This window comes from Podarcis pityusensis, assembly GCF_964106645.2.
Source record: "Podarcis pityusensis genome assembly, chromosome: 8".
Taxonomy (NCBI): domain Eukaryota; kingdom Metazoa; phylum Chordata; class Lepidosauria; order Squamata; family Lacertidae; genus Podarcis; species Podarcis pityusensis.
The window spans coordinates 11,012,070-11,032,308 of NC_138033.1; the positions used below are offsets into that span (position 1 = coordinate 11,012,070).

The 20,239-nt window shown below is 48.7% G+C and overlaps 1 protein-coding gene across 1 annotated transcript in view; it reads right to left on the reverse strand.

The window, feature by feature from the left end:
- Positions 1 to 427: 427 nt before the first annotated feature.
- ATP1A3 (ATPase Na+/K+ transporting subunit alpha 3) overlaps positions 428 to 20,239 on the reverse strand; it is a 33,337-nt gene continuing 13,525 nt past the window's right edge. Inside the window, exons 12-23 of the mRNA XM_081018626.1 lie at positions 16,450 to 16,642; positions 15,342 to 15,517; positions 14,121 to 14,257; positions 13,005 to 13,155; positions 11,566 to 11,734; positions 10,316 to 10,470; positions 8,971 to 9,094; positions 7,444 to 7,589; positions 5,964 to 6,094; positions 4,176 to 4,277; positions 3,278 to 3,369; positions 428 to 2,016 (exon numbers count right to left, since the gene is read on the reverse strand). Of these exons, the coding sequence (XP_080874752.1) occupies positions 1,988 to 2,016; positions 3,278 to 3,369; positions 4,176 to 4,277; positions 5,964 to 6,094; positions 7,444 to 7,589; positions 8,971 to 9,094; positions 10,316 to 10,470; positions 11,566 to 11,734; positions 13,005 to 13,155; positions 14,121 to 14,257; positions 15,342 to 15,517; positions 16,450 to 16,642 (1,605 nt within the window). The 3' untranslated portion in view covers positions 428 to 1,987. The remainder of the gene's footprint in view (positions 2,017 to 3,277; positions 3,370 to 4,175; positions 4,278 to 5,963; positions 6,095 to 7,443; positions 7,590 to 8,970; positions 9,095 to 10,315; positions 10,471 to 11,565; positions 11,735 to 13,004; positions 13,156 to 14,120; positions 14,258 to 15,341; positions 15,518 to 16,449; positions 16,643 to 20,239) is intronic.

Consider the following 20,239-nt stretch of genomic DNA (forward strand, 5'->3'; position numbering starts at 1 on the left):
CATTGCGGTGCAGTGGTATGGTATCAAAATATTTTTTGCATTATACGGATAGATACCTTTTCAAAATGAGAGCAGGAGCATCAAGCGATACGGAGGACGACCCTAGTTCTGCTCCAGAGTCACTGTTCATTGTGTGGCACGAGCACATTTTTATTCTGAAAGTGTGGCCCAGAGGCAAATAAAGTTTGAGAGCCGCTGCTCTTCAATGTGTTCATGTAATTAGTAAGAGGGGCAATAATACACAACAAACGCAGGTTTCCACCTCCACTCTGAATTGGCACAGCCCAGAATTTCAACACCTTGGTCTCCACACTTCATTCTGCGTAATGGGTAGGCGGGCTATTCATTGCGCACCATTTCTCCTGACAGAAACGCAGACACACAGAGAGAGAGATATATATGTAATGAGACGGCTATATCTCATATATTAAATATTCCACTTCTGGTTTTTATTTGTTAAATCGGTTTGTTTTTTCCTCCTTGTTTTTGTTGGTTCACACGACAACACAATCCCAAAACGGGAAGGGGAGATGGGACAGGACAGACTACATCTCCCCCCCAACACGGGCGCTTCGTGTCCCCACTCCCCTCCCCACCCAAAACACAAAGAAAATAAAAGTTTATTGAGGGTGGGGACACACAGAGGTGAAGTCGCCTCACCCAGTCAGAAGCCAGAGAGGTCCCTCTCCTCCCACCTCAGGGTAGATGAGGAAGGGCACAATTTTTCCTGGGGAGGGAGCTATGGCTGAGGTCTCTGTACTGGGTCGTGGGCCAAGGAAATGGGAAAACGGCTGCCCAAGAGGAGAGGGTGGTGTTCAGCACCAGTGGGAAGGACTGCCAGGAGGGTCCCCGCTTCCTCCCGATGGGTTACCTTGGGACAGAAGGGTAACATCCTGGCCCCCGCATACACACACACACACACAGAGGAGGAGGAGACGGGAGAAAGCTGCGGTCTTGGTCCTATGAGAGCAAATCTGTACATGCAGAGGAGAGGGACTCCGGACTCGTGGGTTTCATTTACACATCTAGCGGGAGTCCGAGTCGAGAGGGGAGGGGTGCGGGAGCCAGGAGGAAAGAGGACGAGAAACCCTGGCGCGTTTTGTTCTTGAAGGGTTTTGTTGTTGTTGTTGTTCGCCTTTGTGCTGCAACACTCGCCACACGCAACCCAAAAAAAGTTGATAGGAGGAGGGAGGCCAAGGAAGCGTAGATGGGCAGTTGAGGGTCACCCATGGCTAACCTCTGCTCCCCTCTCGTGCGTACACACACACACACACAAATGTACACACACGCACACACAGATCCCCCACAGGAGCAGGGGAGAGGGAGAAAATGGAAAATGACAAGGGTAGGGGAGCAAAAGGAGTTTCCCTCCCCAAACCTGGGGGGGTCAAAAGCTTTACTACTGCTAACCAGATAACAGTAAACCCCGCACCCTCCCACCCGAAACCCTGTCCCGTTTGGCTCACGTAATCCGAGGCATGTTGTTTTTTGGGGGTACTGCTGGTCCCCGGGTTCATTCCCAGCTATGGAAGGGGAAATTTGATGCAGGGGCAATGGTTGGTGGGTGAAGATGGGTTTTGCCGAGGTAAATAAATATTGCCCCAATGACCCCGTTTCTCTCTCTCTCTTGCACCCATGCCCCCTCTCCCCCCCCCACCAGGCTGCTCCGAAAAACTAAAGGAAGAATATGGCAGAGAGCAGAGGTCGAGGTGTGTGTGGGGTGGCGGTTTTCCCTCCCCCACCGCACCCCTCCATCTTGGGACATGGGTGCAGAATGAGACAGGATGGCGTTCCTATCTCAGCCACCGGGGTCCGGGGAAATGAAGGCGGGGAAGGTGGTTTTGTTGTTTCTGTGTCCGAACTTATGATCCTGGCATCAGGCTCTTTCTCTCTCTCTCATAATTAGGCGGGGAGGATAGGCAGAATTTTGGAGGGGAGAGCACTCCCCCTTAAGGGGAGACAACCAGCCACGGACAAGGGAGGAGACTCAGTAGTAGGTTTCTTTCTCCACCCATCCTGCAAAACAAAATAAAAAACCAACATGAGCAAGGCAGCAGTGGCAGGCACGGTTCTCCTGTCATCATCCCCAACCCTGGCTCCACCCACAGGTCTCCCACCCACCCGCTCTCCCTTTTCCCCCTCACCCAGAAGATGATGATAATCCTTATTACTAGGATAATTAGTCGCATTCAGTGGTGACTTAGTGTTTAGACTCCCGCAAAGCTCCTCTTCTCAAGCTCCAAGGCAAGGCACCCTATTTTTGCACATTCCCTGCCCCAAGCCACAGCAACTCCCTGCACCCTCTGAAAGGCTCTTTCTAATAAAGTCTGGGGAATCTCCAGAACTGGCCAGGAGATGGATCAGTGAAAAATTAAGGTAGGAGATGGATCAGAGGAAAATTTAAGTCTGCCACATGAGAGGTTCCTGATGGTGCAATGCCATCGTTGGGTACAACATGTATTATTCATCGTTGTTGCTATTCTATCAATAGGTGTGGTGTTCACTGAAGAAGACAAGTCCCTGCCCCAAACAGTTTGTAGGCTTCCTCAACCTTGGCCCTCCAGATGTTTTGAGACTACAGTTCCCATCATCCCTGACCACTGGTCCTGCTAGCTAGGGATCATGGGAATTGTGGGCCAAAAACAACTGGAGGGCCAAGGTTGAGGAAGCCTGGTTTACAATCTAAAATATTGACATAGGGGAGATGTGGGAACTGGGGGGCATAGTAATAATAATAATAATAATAATAATAATAATAATAATAATATATACCCCGCCCATCTGGCTGGGTTTCCCCAGCCACTCTGGGCAGCTTCCAACTGAATATTAAAAACAATACAGCGTCAGACGTTAAAAACTTCCCTAAACAGGGCCGCCTTCAGTTGCCTTTTAAAAGTAAAATAGTTGTTTATTGCCTTGACATCTGCATGAAAATGGACAGCAAGGGAAAAAGTTGAGTTTAGATTGTAAGCGCCTTGAGGGGGGACCTCTGTCTTGTTTATATGAAGCTGTGAAGTCTATAAATAAATATATTATTAACATAAAATTAGGGTGCCTACAACCCTTATTTCAAACTCAACCCAGTTCTGCACAAAAGCAGGCCTGTGGAAATGAATGGATCGAAGTTAGTAATGCCCATTCATTTCAGTGGGTCTATTCTGGGTGAGGCTAATAGTGGGCCCAGTCCCAGGGAAGGGGAACTTCCCGCTTCAACATCATCTCCCGAAATATTCCTCACGCTCCTCAAAGAACTCCCGACTCTCCCGGCCCCACTCACCTCCTGGGTTACGGCGCAGTATAAGTTTACGGATTTCATCGTACACAAAAATGAGGAAGCTGTAAGGGAAGGCGCAGAACCACCAGCTGGGCCTGAGGAGAGAAGGAAAGATCAGCACAAGAGCAGAGGAGACGATGGATGGGTGTGAATGTGCATCTGTGTGTGTGTGTGCCTGTGTGCCCCCACACAAGGATTCCCAAGACTGAAACAGACATCCTGGCTGTGATCAGGCCTCCTCCAAATGAAAAGTCCTTGTGCCAAAGGTGGAAAGACTCCTCCCTCTTGTCTGAAAACCCCGTCCGCACCATACATTTAAAGCACTATGATACTGCTTTAAATAGTCATGGCATCCCCCAAAGGATTATGGGAGCTGAGGTTTGCTCCAAGGGTGCTCAGAGAGAAGGAGAAGAAGAGTTTGGATTTGATATCCCGCTTTATCACTGCCCGAAGGAGTCTCAAAGCGGCTAACAATCTCCTTTCCCTTCTTCCCCCACAATAAACACTCTGTGAGGTGAGTAAGGCTGAGAGACTTCAGAGAAGTGTGACTAGCCCAAGGTCACCCAGCAGCTGCATGTGAAGGAACGGAGACGCGAACCCGGTTCCCCAGATTACGAGTCCACCGCTCTTAACCACTACACCACACTGGCTCTCCAATTCTCCAAGTGGTTTAACAATCAATCCTCCTTCACGGGGAACTCTGGGGTCTCCTGGCAATCTCTCAGCACCCTTAACGAACTACAGCTCCCAGAATTCTTTGGGGGGAAGCCGTGCCTGTCTAACACAGTATTGCAGTTCTAAAAATGTATGGTGTGAACATGGCCTAAGGCAGGGATTGAACCTGGGACATTCTACATGCCAAGCAAGATGCTCTGCCACTGAGCCACACATCTGTACTCACTTCAGGGGGTACATTCTCAGCGCCACATCCATGCCGGGGCAGTAGGACAGGAAGGCGGCCAAGGCAGTCTCTTCAAAGAGACCAAAAATAAGGATCTTGTTTCTGAAGGGGGAAAGAGAGAGAAAGTGAAAGAGAGGAATACTCTTGTTATAAGTCACCTGCTGCCCCCATTTGCTTAAGGAGAACTCCCTGAGGTTCCATTGGAACCTCCGTTTTTGGAAACTAGTCCATTTCTCTGCTGTGATTGGCAGGTGAGTGCCACCCTCTGGGGGCTGCCCAGCTGGCGTTGGCCCACGTCAGGGCCTTTCCAGTGGCAGCCCCGCTTTTGTGGCGTGCCTTCCCTCATGAGGCACCTCTTGCTTCTCTCATTATTGTCTTTCAGGAGAAATTTAAAAACAATCCTGCTTACCTAGATGACTAAAAAACACTGTTCCTGGCAACCCTGAGATCCATGTTTTTAGAAAGTTTTAAAGTGTTTTCAGAAATTTTATTTAAAAAACAAACAAAAACCAGCTTGTAAGGAAACCTGAGGGTCATCTAGCCAAAAGCCCCCACAATGATTATGGATATGTTTGCTCTCCTGGGCTCTTCCTGGAGGAATTTATTTAAATAAATGAATAAATACAATACAATATTTCAAAACCCAGACATGGCAAACTCATCCAGTGTGAAGGGAAAATTTGTATCCTTAAACATGTAGGAGTCATGCACTAATAGCCAATCATAGAATTGTACTTGGAAGGGACCCGCGGGTCATCTAGTCCAACCCCCTGCAATGCAGGAATCTGTTGTTCAACACGGGATTTGAACCCACAACCCTAAGATCAAAAGTCTCACGCTCTACCAACTCCATCTTCTTCTAGGGTCCTTTCACACCCTGTGAGCTCCCAGATGTTGTTGGGTCCCCACCAGCCCAGGGATTATGGGTGTTGCAATCCAGCAACATCCAGAGAGCCGTAAGATCCCGACTCATGCGGTGGTACCCTCCTGCTTCTACAATGGATGAAGTTGTAAGGCCCACAATGGCCGAAGCAACCCTACAGAGGGCAGTGCTCACTGTGTCCTGGAACAGATATACTGTACAGTCGTACCTTGGTGGTCAAACTTAATCTGTTCCGGGAGTCCGTTCGACTCCCAGAACCGTTTGAAAACCAAGGTGCAGCTTCTGATTGGCTTCAGGAAGCTTCCTGCAGCCAATCGGAAGCCACAGAAGCCACGTTGGAAATTTGGCTTCCAAAAACACTTCCGGGTTTTTTATGTTCAGGAGCCGAAACATTTGGCAACTAAGCCGTTCAACATCCAAGGTTTGACTGTAGTAGCTTGATAATGACCAGCACAGAGGTCCTTCAACATGATATTTTAAAAAAGAAATTATATTTGAAAATATAACGAATGCATGAGATGAAGTCATATTAGAAAATACACTTGCCATGCAGGTACAGTCATCACCACAGAGCCACCTTCCTAACAAAGTCACTCTTTGTGGCATGTTCCAGTTCACTGCCACGTAATGTGTGGGGCAGCCGATAGCCACCAAAGGGGGTTGGAATTTTTAAGGATTCCTCGATCCTTGTATGTCAGGGGTTTCTGCCCATAGGTCATAGCCTTTGAATCATGAATGCATAACAAGCAAGCCTTCATTTTTCAGCTGTGGGTTTGAGACTCTTCCCTCTGTCACGCACTAAATTTTGAAATGTGTACTTGTCTCTCTTCCACAATCCCCCTTTTTTCTGGTTCCAAAACAGAGTTATGGTTTCCTTGAGCAAATGGAAAATCAAGCAGCCTTACCTCATGCCCTGCTGGAAGACTGAATTCCTTCTGGTTTTGCAGATGATCAAGTCAGCCCACTGCACCACCACGATGCTGACAAAGAAGGCTGTGTGGCAGGTAAACTCCACCACTTTGCGCTGCTCGTAGGTCTAGGGGGCAGAGAGGGTGCAATCAATAGGGCAACATGGGGAAACCAGAAACATTCAATGCCGCCATTCTCACCCGCCACGCTCTCCGCCTCTCCAAACCAATCCCCGCTCAGCCTTGTTGAAATTTAGGAAATTTAGGTGTGCGACAGGTAAAAATGCACCTTGTCTGAAAGTGAGGGTTGCAGGCACTGCGGCAATGATTGCAAAGCCCACCAGGGGCACCTGCATTTACAAAGGCACTACCTGTGAGCTGATCGTCAGCAACTGCAAATCGTCGCTTCTTTTCCTGTGTAGGTTGATTTCAAACCACACAGGCAAAGGAGAACAGTCACTTGACACCACTGTGCCATCGGGTGATTGACAGGTGGGAAGGGAACCTGTGGCCTGGCAGGTGCTGGTAGATTCCAGCCCCCATCATCCCTGACCATTGGTCATGCTGGCTGGGGCTGCTGGGAGTTGGAGACTAGAGGGCCATGGATTCACCAGACCTGCTCCACAGCACTACCATAAGTCCTGTTTGACAGAGCACAGTATTTGAAGGTTGCCCTGTCTGAGCCCGGTTTAAAGAATTGTTTAAAGGGCTTGGCATCATTTTCATCTTCAACTGCTCAAGAAATTCTGCCGTGTAGGAGGAGTAGTTTGGATTTGATATCCCGCTTTATCACTACCCTAAGGAGTCTCAAAGCGGCTCACATTCTCCTTTCCCTTCCTCCCCCACAACAAACACTCTATGGGGTGAGTGAGGCTGAGAGACTTCAGAGAAGTGTGACTAGCCCAAGGTCACCCAGCAGCTGCATGTGGAGGAGCGGAGACTCGAACCCGGTTCACCAGATTACGAGTCTACCACTCTTAACCACTACACCACACTGGCTCTCGTTTCTTCCCATTTCACAGAAACGGAACTGAGTTTGAGAAAGATGAAATGGCCTAGGGCATCCCAGTGGTGCTGCAGCGGCAACAGGCTTTGTGGGGACCTTGGAACAAGAAGACTCTCATTGTGGGCCCCACATTGCCTCGTCATTCCTGCCACCTGCTTGTTTGCCAGCCAGAGCCAAAAATCAGGCCCTGAGCAGCAGCTCCTCCTCCTCCTCCTCACAACCACAGCCACTGACCAGTTATGACTAACATTCTGAGTCACAAAACGTATTTTCCCTCACCAGACCAAAGTTGATCATTCTCCACCCCACTCCCTTTTATATATTGGACCCAGTTCAACTTCACTTAACACATTGGCACTCAGTTTAATTTCTGGCATCTGCCCACTTCCAGAAACATTCATTTGCTGCAATTCCACAAAATGCTCGGCCTCGCTCACGGCTGTGCAAGCAAAATGGGCACCCTCTTCTTACCCATTGTTGCCCGTACGAATCTTCCAGATCGTTGCATGTCCGGTCATCCCAGTTGAGGCGGATCCCGACAAGAATAGATGGAAGGAACCCGTTCTCGGCCAAGATGACAAAGTAGGAGAAGAAACCGCCCAATGCCTGAATCATGCCTGCAAAAAAGAAGTGAAGAGTTGGCAGAAAGCAGGGAGACCCACAGTGGGTGGAGCCAGAGCCCTGGATAGGCAGAGTCAAGAACCAATGACAGGTGGAGCCAACTAATTATTGGGGCGGGCTTTCCCCTCCCTCCCTGCTGGGTTCTGCAAGGGGCAACATTGAGATTGAAGAGGAGCAAACTGTCAGGCAGCGCTACCCCTTGGAGTGGCAATAAGTAATAAGGCAGGTGGGGGCTTCCTGAGGGCAGGCTAAGCTGGGGATGGGGGCAATGCCAGCCTCTGCTGGCCCATGCCCTTCAATCACATGGTTCCCATTTCAGCCACCTTAACGCTTCTAATCCTCCTTAGTCTCGTGTCTAAGCCTGCACGTTTGCCCTGTGGATAAAGCCACAGGTCATTAGCCCGCATGCGCAACACAAACGCCTTCCCACAAGACCCATAGCAGCTACAAAGCTTCCCTGTCTGCTTGGCCACAGTTTGCTCCTCACTCACCACAGGAGACCAGATGAGCAGCTATTCGCAGACCTAACAATTTTGGCAACACAAGCATGTCATCTGGAATCCGACCCGGAATTAAATATCCACCTTGAGTAGTGAACTGCTGACCAGAATTGCAAGAGGCATTTATGTAAGTGTGGTAAAGACCTGGGAGGCCAGTGGGGAGCAAAATGGGCCTATATGCTACCTTGAGCTCCTTGAAGGAAAGGTGAGGCGTACATGTAATAATAAAGATGGATAAACCAGATTTACATGTTGCACGGTCCTCCAAATATCACAGGAACCTAGGAAGCTACCTTATCTTCAAGTAGGGCTGGGAAAGAACCCTGTCTGGAATCTTGGAAAACTGCTGCCAGACCGTGTAGACAATGCTGGCCTAGATGGACGAGTGGCTTGATTCAATAGAAGGCAGCTTTCTATATAAAGCTGTAACCCTGTGCACAGTTACTTGGGAGTAAGTCCTATTCTCACTACTCTGAGAAATATTTCTGTCTCTGCCACAGAGGACTTGCCTTGGGAAGAAAGCTTATTTGCATTCCTTTTTTTAAATGTGCAAATAATTTTTATTGGTTTTCATGTAAATACAAGAACAACATATGACTCCACCCACAACCCAAGAATCTCTGTGGAGAGGATACTTGAACTGATGATACATAAATAAACATATTACTTGTGTACTGTGTGTTGCATGTGAAACTTAATAAGAACATACCACTGGACAAAGCTGCTTGCATTCCCAGGTCCCACGTACGCCACTGGGACCAGCAGCCAAGCACCTGCACGTTGGCCTGATTTTCAACACCTGCCCGATTCATCGCCACTCAACTCCCTTCTGCACCTGTGGGTGCTCAGCCCTGCTCAATGGCCCCCGTTTACTCACCAATCTGCCCGTAGGCCATGCTGATCAGCCTCTCATTCACCAGCTTGTCAGTCCTGGGGTTTCGTGGCTGTCGCTTCATGATGTCACTCTCAGCTGCTTCGTAAGCCAAGGAGATGGCTGGCACCTGGAGGAAGAATTGAGAGGGTCAGCAGGATTGCAGGATCGCAGGGCTGGGGGCTGAAGTTTTTGGGTGTAGGTGAGGGGGTGGGGAACCTGTGCTAACAGATCAGCCCTGGCTAAAATGGTCAATGGTTAGGGATGATGAGAACCGTTCAAGCATCTCATTGGGGATATAGCATTCAGCGACAGAACCGTGGGAAGTTCCAGAATGACTTTTCTCTGTACTTTTGCTCAGAATGAGTCTGGTGTTCAGAGGCAGCCATTTTGTCAAATTGGCAACATGGAGATTTGAGCCTCTGCCTCCATGTTCAGATTGTAAAAAGTAACATGCAGACAAAGTGCTTTAAGGAAGGCCTTCCCTAGATACATCAATCAGTTTGAGCATCATGGTTTCTTCGCCTCAAAGGAACCTGGGGACTGTAGTTCTGCAATGAAATGACAGAATGCTCTGCACCCTGGTAAGAACTACAGCTCCCAGGATTCACTGAAAGATAAAATCTTTCCCAGGTTCAAAGCTAGTTTCAGTTGGGGGGGGGGGAATCCCTGCATGCAGAAATCTAGTTATAAAGGAGACTATTTCTAGACAAGTGTTTAGAATCTCAACTTCTCCCTGACTAGTTTTCCGTGTGCAGGTATTGCTTTCAGGTAGGAGCCCTCAGAGATACTACCTTTCCTCACACACAGTAGCACAGTTGAGTAACTTCTACCATGCAGTTCACACTTGGTTTATGCCAGGCTTTAGTTGGGCTTTTGACACAGAAGTGAACCAGGGCTCCTCCACAGAGCCTGAGTCCAATCAGAAGATGGGTTGCAAAGAAGCAGCAGTAATGGGAATTTGGGAATATCTGGGTACTGGATCAATGCCCTCCTGATGGTGCAGCAGTAAAACTGGTAGCACATCTGCAAAGCTAAGCAGGGTTTGGTATGGTTTCAAATTGGATGGGAGACCAGCGTGTTGAGATTCCTGCATTGCAAGCGGTAGTCAACCTTTTATATCTACCGCCCACTAAAGCATCTTTCTTGATGGTAAAATTTCCTTACCGCCCACCAGTGCTCGATGGAAGGAGGATTCAGCTTGTGCCGTAGAACCCCCTAAGAACCTAGAATCCTGAAATGCCCACTAGTGGGCGGTAAGGACCAGGTTGACAACCCCTGGCTTAGATGACCCTCAGGTTGGATTGAGTTGGAAGAAAAGCGTTTCTGTGTGTGAGGGGATGAGACTCACCATGTCAGTGCCCAAGTCAATGCAGAGGATGGTGATGGTACCCAGAGGCAGAGGGATGTTGGCCATGATGAACAGCAGGAAAGGGGTGATCTCAGGGATGTTGCTGGTCAAGGTGTAGGCAATGGATTTCTTCAGGTTGTCAAAGATCAGGCGTCCTGGCCAGAGGGAGACACATGGGCGTAAGGGGGAGAGACAGGGGGCACAGCTGGGGGGCAAGGGGATTCCCAAAAGTCAGAGCAAGCCAGATCTCTGCACCCCTCTTCCGCTCTCTCACCCACAACTCAATTGCTGCTGCTGCCCTCTTCCCTTTGGGAACAGCGCTTTCCAAACCTTTCACGTTGCTGACACATTTTTTAGACATGCATTGTTTCGCGACACGGTAATTCAGTTTTACTAGCAAGCCGGAAGGTTAAACTAACCCCCTTCCGGCCCCAGGAGGGGCATGGGGAGCATTTGCGCAACACACCTACACATTGCAGCTGACACACTGATGTGCTGCGACACGCAGTTAGGAAAGCTCTGCTTTAGAAGGATCTTGAATTGAAGAGGCGGAATAAGGAACAATTCCTCAGCCAATCCACTAAGAACGGTTTAAGAGGCGTTGCCTTCAGGTACTGAGAGGGACGTAATGCGCGCAGAATATTTATTGAATCAGTTTAAATAATAAATTTGTCCTAGTTGCCTCCTGGAGATTTTAAACGAAAGTTGCACAGGCATTTATTGGGGATGGCTTAGATCAGGGATAACAGATGCAGTCCCTTCTGGATGAGATCTGCAGGTACAGGGCAGTATATAAATTCTAACAATGAACAACAACAACAACAACAACAACAACAACAACTGTTGTTGGAATTACTGGCTGGCTGAAATTCCAGAGTGTTGCTGCCAATCCGTGTAGACAATACTGAACTAGATGGTCAAGCTTCCTATATAGTCCAACACCCCCGGGGGGCTATTGCCCCTGGCTGAGGTAATGAAAATCCTGTTTATAGGATCCTGCCAATGCTAGTTCTACTCAGAGAAGACCTGTTGAAATGAACGGACATGACTAGCTTACCTCCGTGAATTCCAGCAGCTCTACTCTGAGTAAAGCTCAGCTGCTTACAGCCCTGCCATTTTAGAGGCTCCCCCACAGCAGAAGCAAGATGGAAGCTGTACCTATATAACCAGGTTCTGCTCACACCCTTAGCGCTCGCTGATTATGAATCCAGTCCCCCTCTTCACTGCGTCCGGCAATCCTCAGAGCTTACCCTCTTCGACTCCAGTGACAATAGAGGCAAAGTTGTCATCTAAGAGGATCATGTCAGCAGCCTGCTTGGAGACGTCAGAACCGGCAATCCCCATGGCCACCCCAATGTCTGCCTTCTTCAGGGCGGGGGAGTCATTCACGCCGTCGCCTGTTACAGCCACAATCGCACCCTATTGGTGTGGGGAGAGAGAGAGAAATGCACACTCAGAGCCAGAAGAAGGCCCAAAAGGCTTCACCTGTGGGGAACAGAGATGGGCAATCACCCAGCGTCTCCATCCAGGGATGATTTCTGTGGAAAGAATGGCAGTGGGAAGTGTTGCCTGTGAGCCTGCAGTGGGGTATAGTGGTACCTCAGGTTAAGAACTTAACTCGTTCTGGAGGTCCGTTCTTAACCTGAAACTGTTCTTAACCTGAGGTACCACTTTAGCTAATGGGGCCTCCCGCTGCCGCCACACGATTTCTGTTCTCACCCTGAAGCAAAGTTCTTAACCTGAGGTACTATTTATGGGTTAGCAGAGTCTGTAACCCGAGGTACCACTGTATATCATAAGCCTTTCTCAGACAGGTTTCTGGCTTTTTAAAATTGGTCATATAAGCTTTACCTGCTGATTTTTGCAGAAGAGCAGGCTGGGTGATATTTTGGGGTGAAGGGTGTCTTTGGCAACCTTAAGTTCACACAAACTTCCAGGCGTTCCCAAAATGATACTAATGGGAGGCTGTGTGTGTGTGTGTGTGTGTGTGTGTGTGTGTGTGTCAGTATCTCTTAAGGCACCTGCAAAATATCTCAGCAAATTTCCCTTCAAAAACACACAGGGCATGAGAGACCATTCGCTACTCCTGCTCAGTCCCTGTTTGCGCCAGCTCGGCCTCTCCTACATGCTGACTGCGGCGGCCATTTTGTGTTATGTCACACACACAATGGCAGCCATTTTTTGACCGGTGCCCATGGCACCTTCCTCAAAATTCCAAATGTGCCCAGTGGCTCAGAAAGGTTGGCAAGCCCTGCGCTAAAATTCCTTGGATTGTGCTGTTTTATAGAGGCAGGTGGGGAAATCATAGGGCTGCAAGCTTCCCCGTGAGGCAACTCCCTCCACATTAACAAGCCAGCCAAAGAAGAAAACGCTAGGCTAGAACTCTTCTCCCTGAGTTTTCTATGCGCAGAGAGATTGGGTAACGCATGGTTCCCCGCTAAGAATTCTGGGAGCTGTAGTTTGCCCAAAACGCTGAGAGTTGTTAGGAGACCTCTAGTCCCCTCCCAGAGTCACAATTCCCAGAGTTCTCTGTGAAGAGGGATTGTTAAACCACTCTGGGAACCGTAGCTCTGTGAGGGGGATAGGGACCTCCTAACAACTCTTAGCATCTTAACAAACAACACCTTGCAGCCAGATTAGTTGGTTGTGCTCTGTGGGGCCGGTTTGGGATCCCGCTGGATGTCCTTACCTGTCTCTGGCAACCTTCCACAATGATGAGCTTCTGCTGCGGGGACGTACGGGCAAAGACAATTTCCGTGTGGTTCTGCAGAATCTCGTCGATTTGCTCTGTGCCCATGTCTTTCAAGTCGGTGCCATGGATCACACAGGCTTTGGCATCTCTAGGTGGGCAAAAAGACAGCGTCAAGGTGGTAGAAGATGCACCTGGTCATCCTTACTCAGGGCTGGCCTCACCATGAGAGGAACCAAAGCGCCTGGACAGAAACCTTCTGTTACAGAAATGTGACTATCCTATAGAAGCTCAATGAACCAGGCAGGACAGGAAAAGGAAGAAGCGACTAGCCAGCCCGGGACCTGTACTATAACTCCCATCATACCCAATCATTTGCCATGCTGGCTTGGGCCAGCGGGAGTTTTAGTCCAAAAGGGCTGGGGGAGGCTGGTCTATGATCTCTTGTGGGGTAGCAATTGAGCATTGTTTTGCTATATTCTCATTCTAAGCAGCTCCAGTGAGATATCTCCACTACGGGCTTAATCTGGCTGAAGAGTCATTCTTTCTCTCTTGGGAACTGTAGTCCTCTGAGGGCTCCCACCAGGCTGCAAGTCCCAGAATCCTCGCACAGGGAAGGGGGCAGGGGGAGAGAGCCATAACAATTGAATAAGGTACATTTGTATTGTAGCTAGACGGCGTTGGATGCCCTAATACCATGTGGCTTCTCGTTCTGGTATTTGCCAAGCCGAGATCTGCTTAAATTCATGGAGCGAACCGTCTCACGATAGGCAGCAAAATAATAATAATAATAATAATAATAATAATAATAATAATAATAATTTATTTGTACCCCGCCCATCTGGCTGGGTTTCCCCAGCCACTCTGGGCGGCTTGCATAGAAACCAAAAATACACTAAAATATCACACATTAAAAACTTCCCCAAACTGCCAAAGGCAGGCCACCACAGCTTTCTTTGTTCCTCCCTCACCCCAGCCAATGTTCTTCCAAGTCTCCCTCCTCCTCTCTGCCTTGGAAGAGTTATCTGCTTCTTGCGCCATCTCCCCAGCCTCATTATGTTTGTCTCCAGCCTCTGCCCCCTCCCCTACACACCCACACACCTTGACCCCTCTCACCTGGGGTTGACCTGGCTGACAGGGATGTTCAGCCGGGCAGCAATGTCTTCCACGGTCTCGTTACCTTCAGAGATGATGCCCACACCTTTCGCAATGGCCTTGGCTGTGATGGGATGGTCACCTGTTACCATGATCACCTGGTGGGGGAAGAGTGATGGTTACCAAAGGAGTCCCAGTGTAGGCAAAGGAGGAGGCTGGCTAGCTAACCAGCATGACTCACCTGGTCCAATCCATTCCATCCTAAGGGTTTACAGGGCAGAACAAGGGGCCCCTGGGGAGGCCTGGGTGGTTGCCAGCATGATACCAGTTCCTTCCTGGTGCCTTTCTCAGTATGTATCTCAACCCTGATACAAACCCAAGGTGCCACAGCCTCGCTGGATGCCATTTGGCTTAGCTGCGCTGATGTCACAGAAGGCCTGGCAGGCCTTGGGCTAATCAAGCGACTGCCAGTCTTGGAAGGATCCTTTAAAAAAGTCCCATATGACCTGAGAATTTGCGCCTGCCCTTTGGGGGATATAGGAAGCCCTGAACACATATTTTTTAGATGTCCCTTTTATGATGAGGTACGTAGAGAAACCATTGACCCCCTGCTGGTGAGGCTTACTGACCTCCCGGTAAAGCAAAAATTTGATCTTCTCCTGTTAGGCAAAGACCACAAGATGACCCGGATTGTCATCAGATTCTGAGCACAGATCTGTAGGCGCAGACCATCCCCCGATTCAATCTAGTTTGCTATGAAAATTCCCAAACCCATGGGTGACTTTGGGTCATTTTTCTAAGGTAGTCTATTTTAAAGTTTGTATGTGTTTATATGCCTATCGCACTTTTAAACTCAAAATCCATTGTCGTATATTGTTTTAAATGTTTGTTTTGCTATTGGGACTGTAGTTCCATTTGTGTTTCTCAAGCTGGTCTCTGACCGTAATAAATTTCATGTTCGTGTTCATGACCGCTCAGAAGCAAAGGAACCCCTTGATTCCGAAGCCTATGGGCAAATTTGAGATTTAGGGAATGAGTGAGCTGCTTATAAGACACGATTGCCCCTCCACAGAGACAAATGCACCCAAGCAAAGGATCTCAAAAGAGCTGCGGCACTCCAGAGCACTCCACAGTGGGCCAAGAACGCCTTCCTGCAGCAGCCAGTCAGTTTGCTCGAGGGGTAGCTGAATTTTAGCGCCTGGCACCCACAACTCAGTTTCAAGGCAAGCGACACGGCATTACCTTGATGCCAGCGCTTCGGCATTTGCCCACGGCATCGGGCACAGCAGCACGGGGAGGATCAATCATGGACATGAGCCCAACAAAGCAGAGGTTGTCGGTGGTAAAGTTGACATCGTCGCAGTCGAAGGCAAACCCTTTGGGGTACTGTTCCTCGGGCATGAAGAAGTGGCAGAAACCTGGAGGGTGAGAAGGAGGCAAAACCCCTCGGAATATGCCCTTTGGATGCCCTGTCGCCAGGTGCTAACTTGAGAAAGGAAGGTGTTTTGCATGCAGAAAGTCGCAGGTTCAATCCCTGTCATTTGCAGGAAGGGCTGGCAACCCCCCCCCCTTCTGAAATCCTAAAGAGCTGCTGCCAATCAGAGTCTGCAATGCTGAGCTAGATAGACCAATAGTCTGACTAGGTATAAGACAACTTCCTATGTTCTTATGGAGTCAGGAGTGCGTGCAGGAGCCAGGCCCTGTGACCAGTAGGGCTTCGCAGGACTGGGGCCTTCCTAAGTTTGTTCTGGAGAGGCAAGGCTCAGCCGCACAGGTGAGGCCGCTTGGTAACTCACTGCACCAGGTGGCAAGAGTCGGGAAGGGATATAAGGTCAGCATTTCCCTTTGGCTCTTTGCCACAGCAACACGTTTCCTGCCTTGGGCTTCTTGCTTCCTGATCGTCGGACCTCGGCTTCTTGACTCCTTGCTTCTCAACCCTCGGGCCCTTGACTTCGTGACCCCCTGCTTCCTGACCCTCGGACCCCTGGCTTCTGGACTCTCATTCGTGCTCCCGCCCCGCCATTTTGCCCCCGGTCCCAACGTCCTCAGCCAGGGCTTCGATCGCCCATAGACTGGACTGTGACATATGGTCTCTTTTTTAAGGAGCTTGAAACTTCCAAATCCATGGGCACAATTCTTTATGCACTCAAAAGCTACTGGTGCCCAGAAAACCAGGGCTTGGAAACTCTGGGTTACTGCTGAGCTCAGCAGGCTCCCTACTGGCATTGTAGTAGCTTCTTAGTCTCGAATGAAATTTGGCAGGCAGCCCACCCTGTCCACCTGCATCTCATGTTTTCCAGCCCTCTTCCCATCTTCCCCCAGGGAGTCCATTCTCCGCAGCCAGGCATACCTAGCACCCTCTCGCCAAGACCTCCCAGCTCCAGGTAAGCATTCTGGAAAGCTTCTTTCATCTCCTCGTCAAGGGGCTGTTCTTTGCCTTGGAAGAGGATGGTGGAGCATCGGTCCAGGATGCGCTCAGGTGCGCCCTTCATCACCAGCAGGTAGCGGTTATCGTTGGGGTCTTCTGTCTCATGAATCGAGAGCTGTGGGACAGAGGAAAAGAGAGCGGTAGCATTCCCAGATCCTACCCAAGGTGCTATTTGAGGACAGTGCGCCACGTAGAACCAACCCATATCTTAAACACAAAATAAGGTGCAAAATGATTGACGGGTACACTTCAAACGTTTTTAAATTGTCATCCGTGTAAAGAAGTTCCCTGCATGTAGTAAGCTAGTTCACCAGCAATAAGGGCTATGGAGAAACTGGATAAGAGGAGACTGAGAGGAGGGACGATGAAGGTAAAGGTAATGGGACCCCTGACCGTTAGGTCCAGTCACGGACGACTCTGGGGTTGCGGTGCTCATCTCGCTTTATTGGCCGAGGGAGCCGGCGTACAGCTTCTGGGTCATGTGGCCAGCATGACTAAGCCACTTCTGGCAAACCAGAGCTGTGCACGGAAACGCCATTTACCTTCCCGCTGGAGTGGTACCTATTTATCTACTTGCACTTTGACGTGCTTTTGAACTGCTAGGTTGGCAGAAGCAGGGACTGAGCAACGGAAGTTCACCCTGTCGCGGGGATTTGAACCGCCGACCTTCTGATCGGCTAGCCCTAGGCTCTGTGGTTTAACCCACAGCGCCACCCACGTCCCTCCAGCAATAAGGGCTATGGAGAAACTGGATAAGAAGAGACAGAGGAGATACGATAGCCATCTTCAAATATCTAAAGGGCTGCCACGTGGGAAACAGAGCAAGCTTGTTTTCTCTTGCTCCGGAGGATAGGACCCAAACGAATGGCTTTAAGTTACAAGAAAGGACATTCCGACTAAACATCAGGAAGAACTTTCTCATGGTAAGAGCTGTTTTACAGTGGAATGGACCCCCTCCAGAAATGGTGTCCTCTCCTTCCTTGGAGGCTTTTAAGCAGAGGTTGGATGGTCATCTGTCCTGGATGTTTTAGTTAAGATTCTTGCATTGAAGTAAGTTGGACCAGATGATTCTCAGTGTCCCTTCCAACTCTACGATTCTATAATTATGTACTATATTTCCGTGAGTAATGGAGTGATAGGGTTTTGTATTTAAAATAAAAATAAAAATTGGGAGAACATTGAATCCTACGTCCGCAGTCTAATGTGGTTTAGCAATGAATCTCCCCCCCCCCCCGGGAACTCTAGTAATTATAGCTCTTTGAGGGGAATAGGAGTCTCCAAAGCAACTCTCAGCACCTTTAACAAACTACAGCTCCCGGGATTCTTCAGGGAAAGTAATGGCTGTTCAAAGTGTTATAACAGAGCTTTAAATATATGGTGCGGCTGTGGCTCTTTTAAATAAATTGTTCAGGCCACCCGTACAACACTTCCGGGGCCCAGTGTTGCCCACATGCCTCCAGCTAACCTTTCTTATTTCAGAATATGCTGGTTGTACATCAACCGGTGGCTGGGTTTTTTTACCCTGTCTGTGCAGCTAGAATCCATTATGAATTTCTGCAGGAGAACTAGGTCGGTGTGAAGCAAGACAGCTTCCATGTTTGATGATCCTTGGGATAGCTCTGCTGGTAGTGCTGGTTGTGGGTTCGAGCCCCACATTGGGCAAAAGATTCCTGCATCGCCGGAGGTTGGGCTAGATGACCCTTGGGGTCCCTTCCGACTCTACAGTTCTGTGATTCCATGATGTAAATTTTGGGGGACAAACATTCAACTGTCCGTGTTTTTCAAATTTTCAAATATACATTCCCAAAGAAACCAGAGGCTTTTTTATTAGGGATAATAGGAGATGAAGTGAGAAAAGAAGACTGCAAATTATTTTTCTATGCCACGACTGCCACAAGGATTATTGTGGCCCAAAAGTGGAAATCCCAAGAGTTACCAACCCTGATGGAGTGGCAGACGAAATTATTTGAGTATACTGAATTGGCAAAAATGAGTTATAAAATTTGAGACCAAAAAGTGACAAAGTTTGAGGAGGAGTGGAGTAAATTTGTTGTGTATATACGAAATAACTGTAGAAGTTTAAAAACTGTAGCAGGGCTAATATAAATCTTGTGATGTATATAGAATGTAATTAAAAATCTGCAGGAATTGATGTAAATTGGGAAAACCGAAGCAGGGAAGGAGGGAAGTTCGGGCGCGAAATTGCGCAGGGTAAATAAGAAGATAAAAAAGGTTGAATATTAAAGTTTAAGTTTTATTTAATTTTGTTTTGTTTTTGAAAATCAATAAAAAAGTAATAATAAAAAAAAACTGTCCGTGTTTTTCCCTGCTCTTTGGGCCCCGAGGCACTTGGTGATGAAAGTGCTTTGATTTCCCCCATTCATTTATATTTGGATACCATGACGGTCAATGGCCAAACTCAACTGATCTGGGTAAGCGAGGCTTACATGAAGCCCTGCTGGCATGGCAGCCGACATGACGTAGGGCATCAGATTATGGTGATGGGCTGTAAGATGCATCACAGGGCGTAGCTGGTTCCACTTTTGGCTTGGGCAGAGGCAGGCCTCAATTTACCTTCCTGGCTCCAGAGGGACTTGTTCACTGAGGCCAATCATTCCGGACTGCTGGCCACAGGGAATCCTGACTAATCCTCTCCAGCTGTCGTTTAAAGAGGCAGGATTAAGGCTGATGGGCCTGAGAATCCTGGAATGGGGAACTGTATTGGGATCACTGACTCAGTCCTCTCCATGGGAACTGTGGAACACAATTTAGTGGCTAGAACCAGACCCAGGATGGGATCCTCACTCCCCGTTGCAGAGGAGTGTCAGGTTTCTAGGAAAAGTCATCACAGCCTTTTAGGATCTTGGAGGGGTGAGGTCGGGTGGGGCAGTTCTGCTGAGCTGGAAGATACATATGTCAACCACAGCTATCTGATCACTCCTGAGGGGCAGAAGAAGAGACTTCCTCCCTTCGGCTGAGGAGGAGCCAGAGTTATAATCTCTGGCAAAGTCCCGTGCGTTTACGCAGCCCCCTTTTCACAAGCTAAGATCTGATCGTCGTTCTCACTGATAGATCCTGTGTTCTCCGGCTTCAATGTCACATGGCCACGGCCTTGCCACAAACAAGAATGTTACAGAACGTTATTGTATTTGACTTCATAGTTTTTGGACTGTTATGAAAAGTGAAGGTCTGTTTTGCAATGTCGCGAGATCATTTTGAACATGAGCAAAGACAAAAGAAAATGAGCCTGGAGTGAGGTGAAAAGCTACGAAGGAAAATTCTAGAAGACAGGACCGTGGGAAGATGAAGCTCTATGGCAGGCATAGGCAAACTCAGCCCTCCAAATGTTTTGAGATTACAATTCCCATCATCCCTGACCACTGGTCCTGTTAGCTAGGGATGATGGGAGTTGTAGTCCCAAAACATCTGGCGGGCCGAGTTTGCCTATGCCTGCTCTAGGGTGTGGATGACTTGCATTTATAGATGAATAGGAAAATAATATTGGGGAGAAGGTTCTAGCAAATGCCATCAAATCTTGAAGAGGAGCTGTGGAGTTTTATTAATGTTGCAGCTCCCCACTGAAGGAATACCATCGGCTTTTTCAAGCGCCCTAGTACAGGGAGATATTCTGTTAATGTGGAATGTCACCTTGCCCTGGACCTCTTAGCACAGCTAACACCATTTTGAGGGTTGACAGCGCCACCCTGAGACA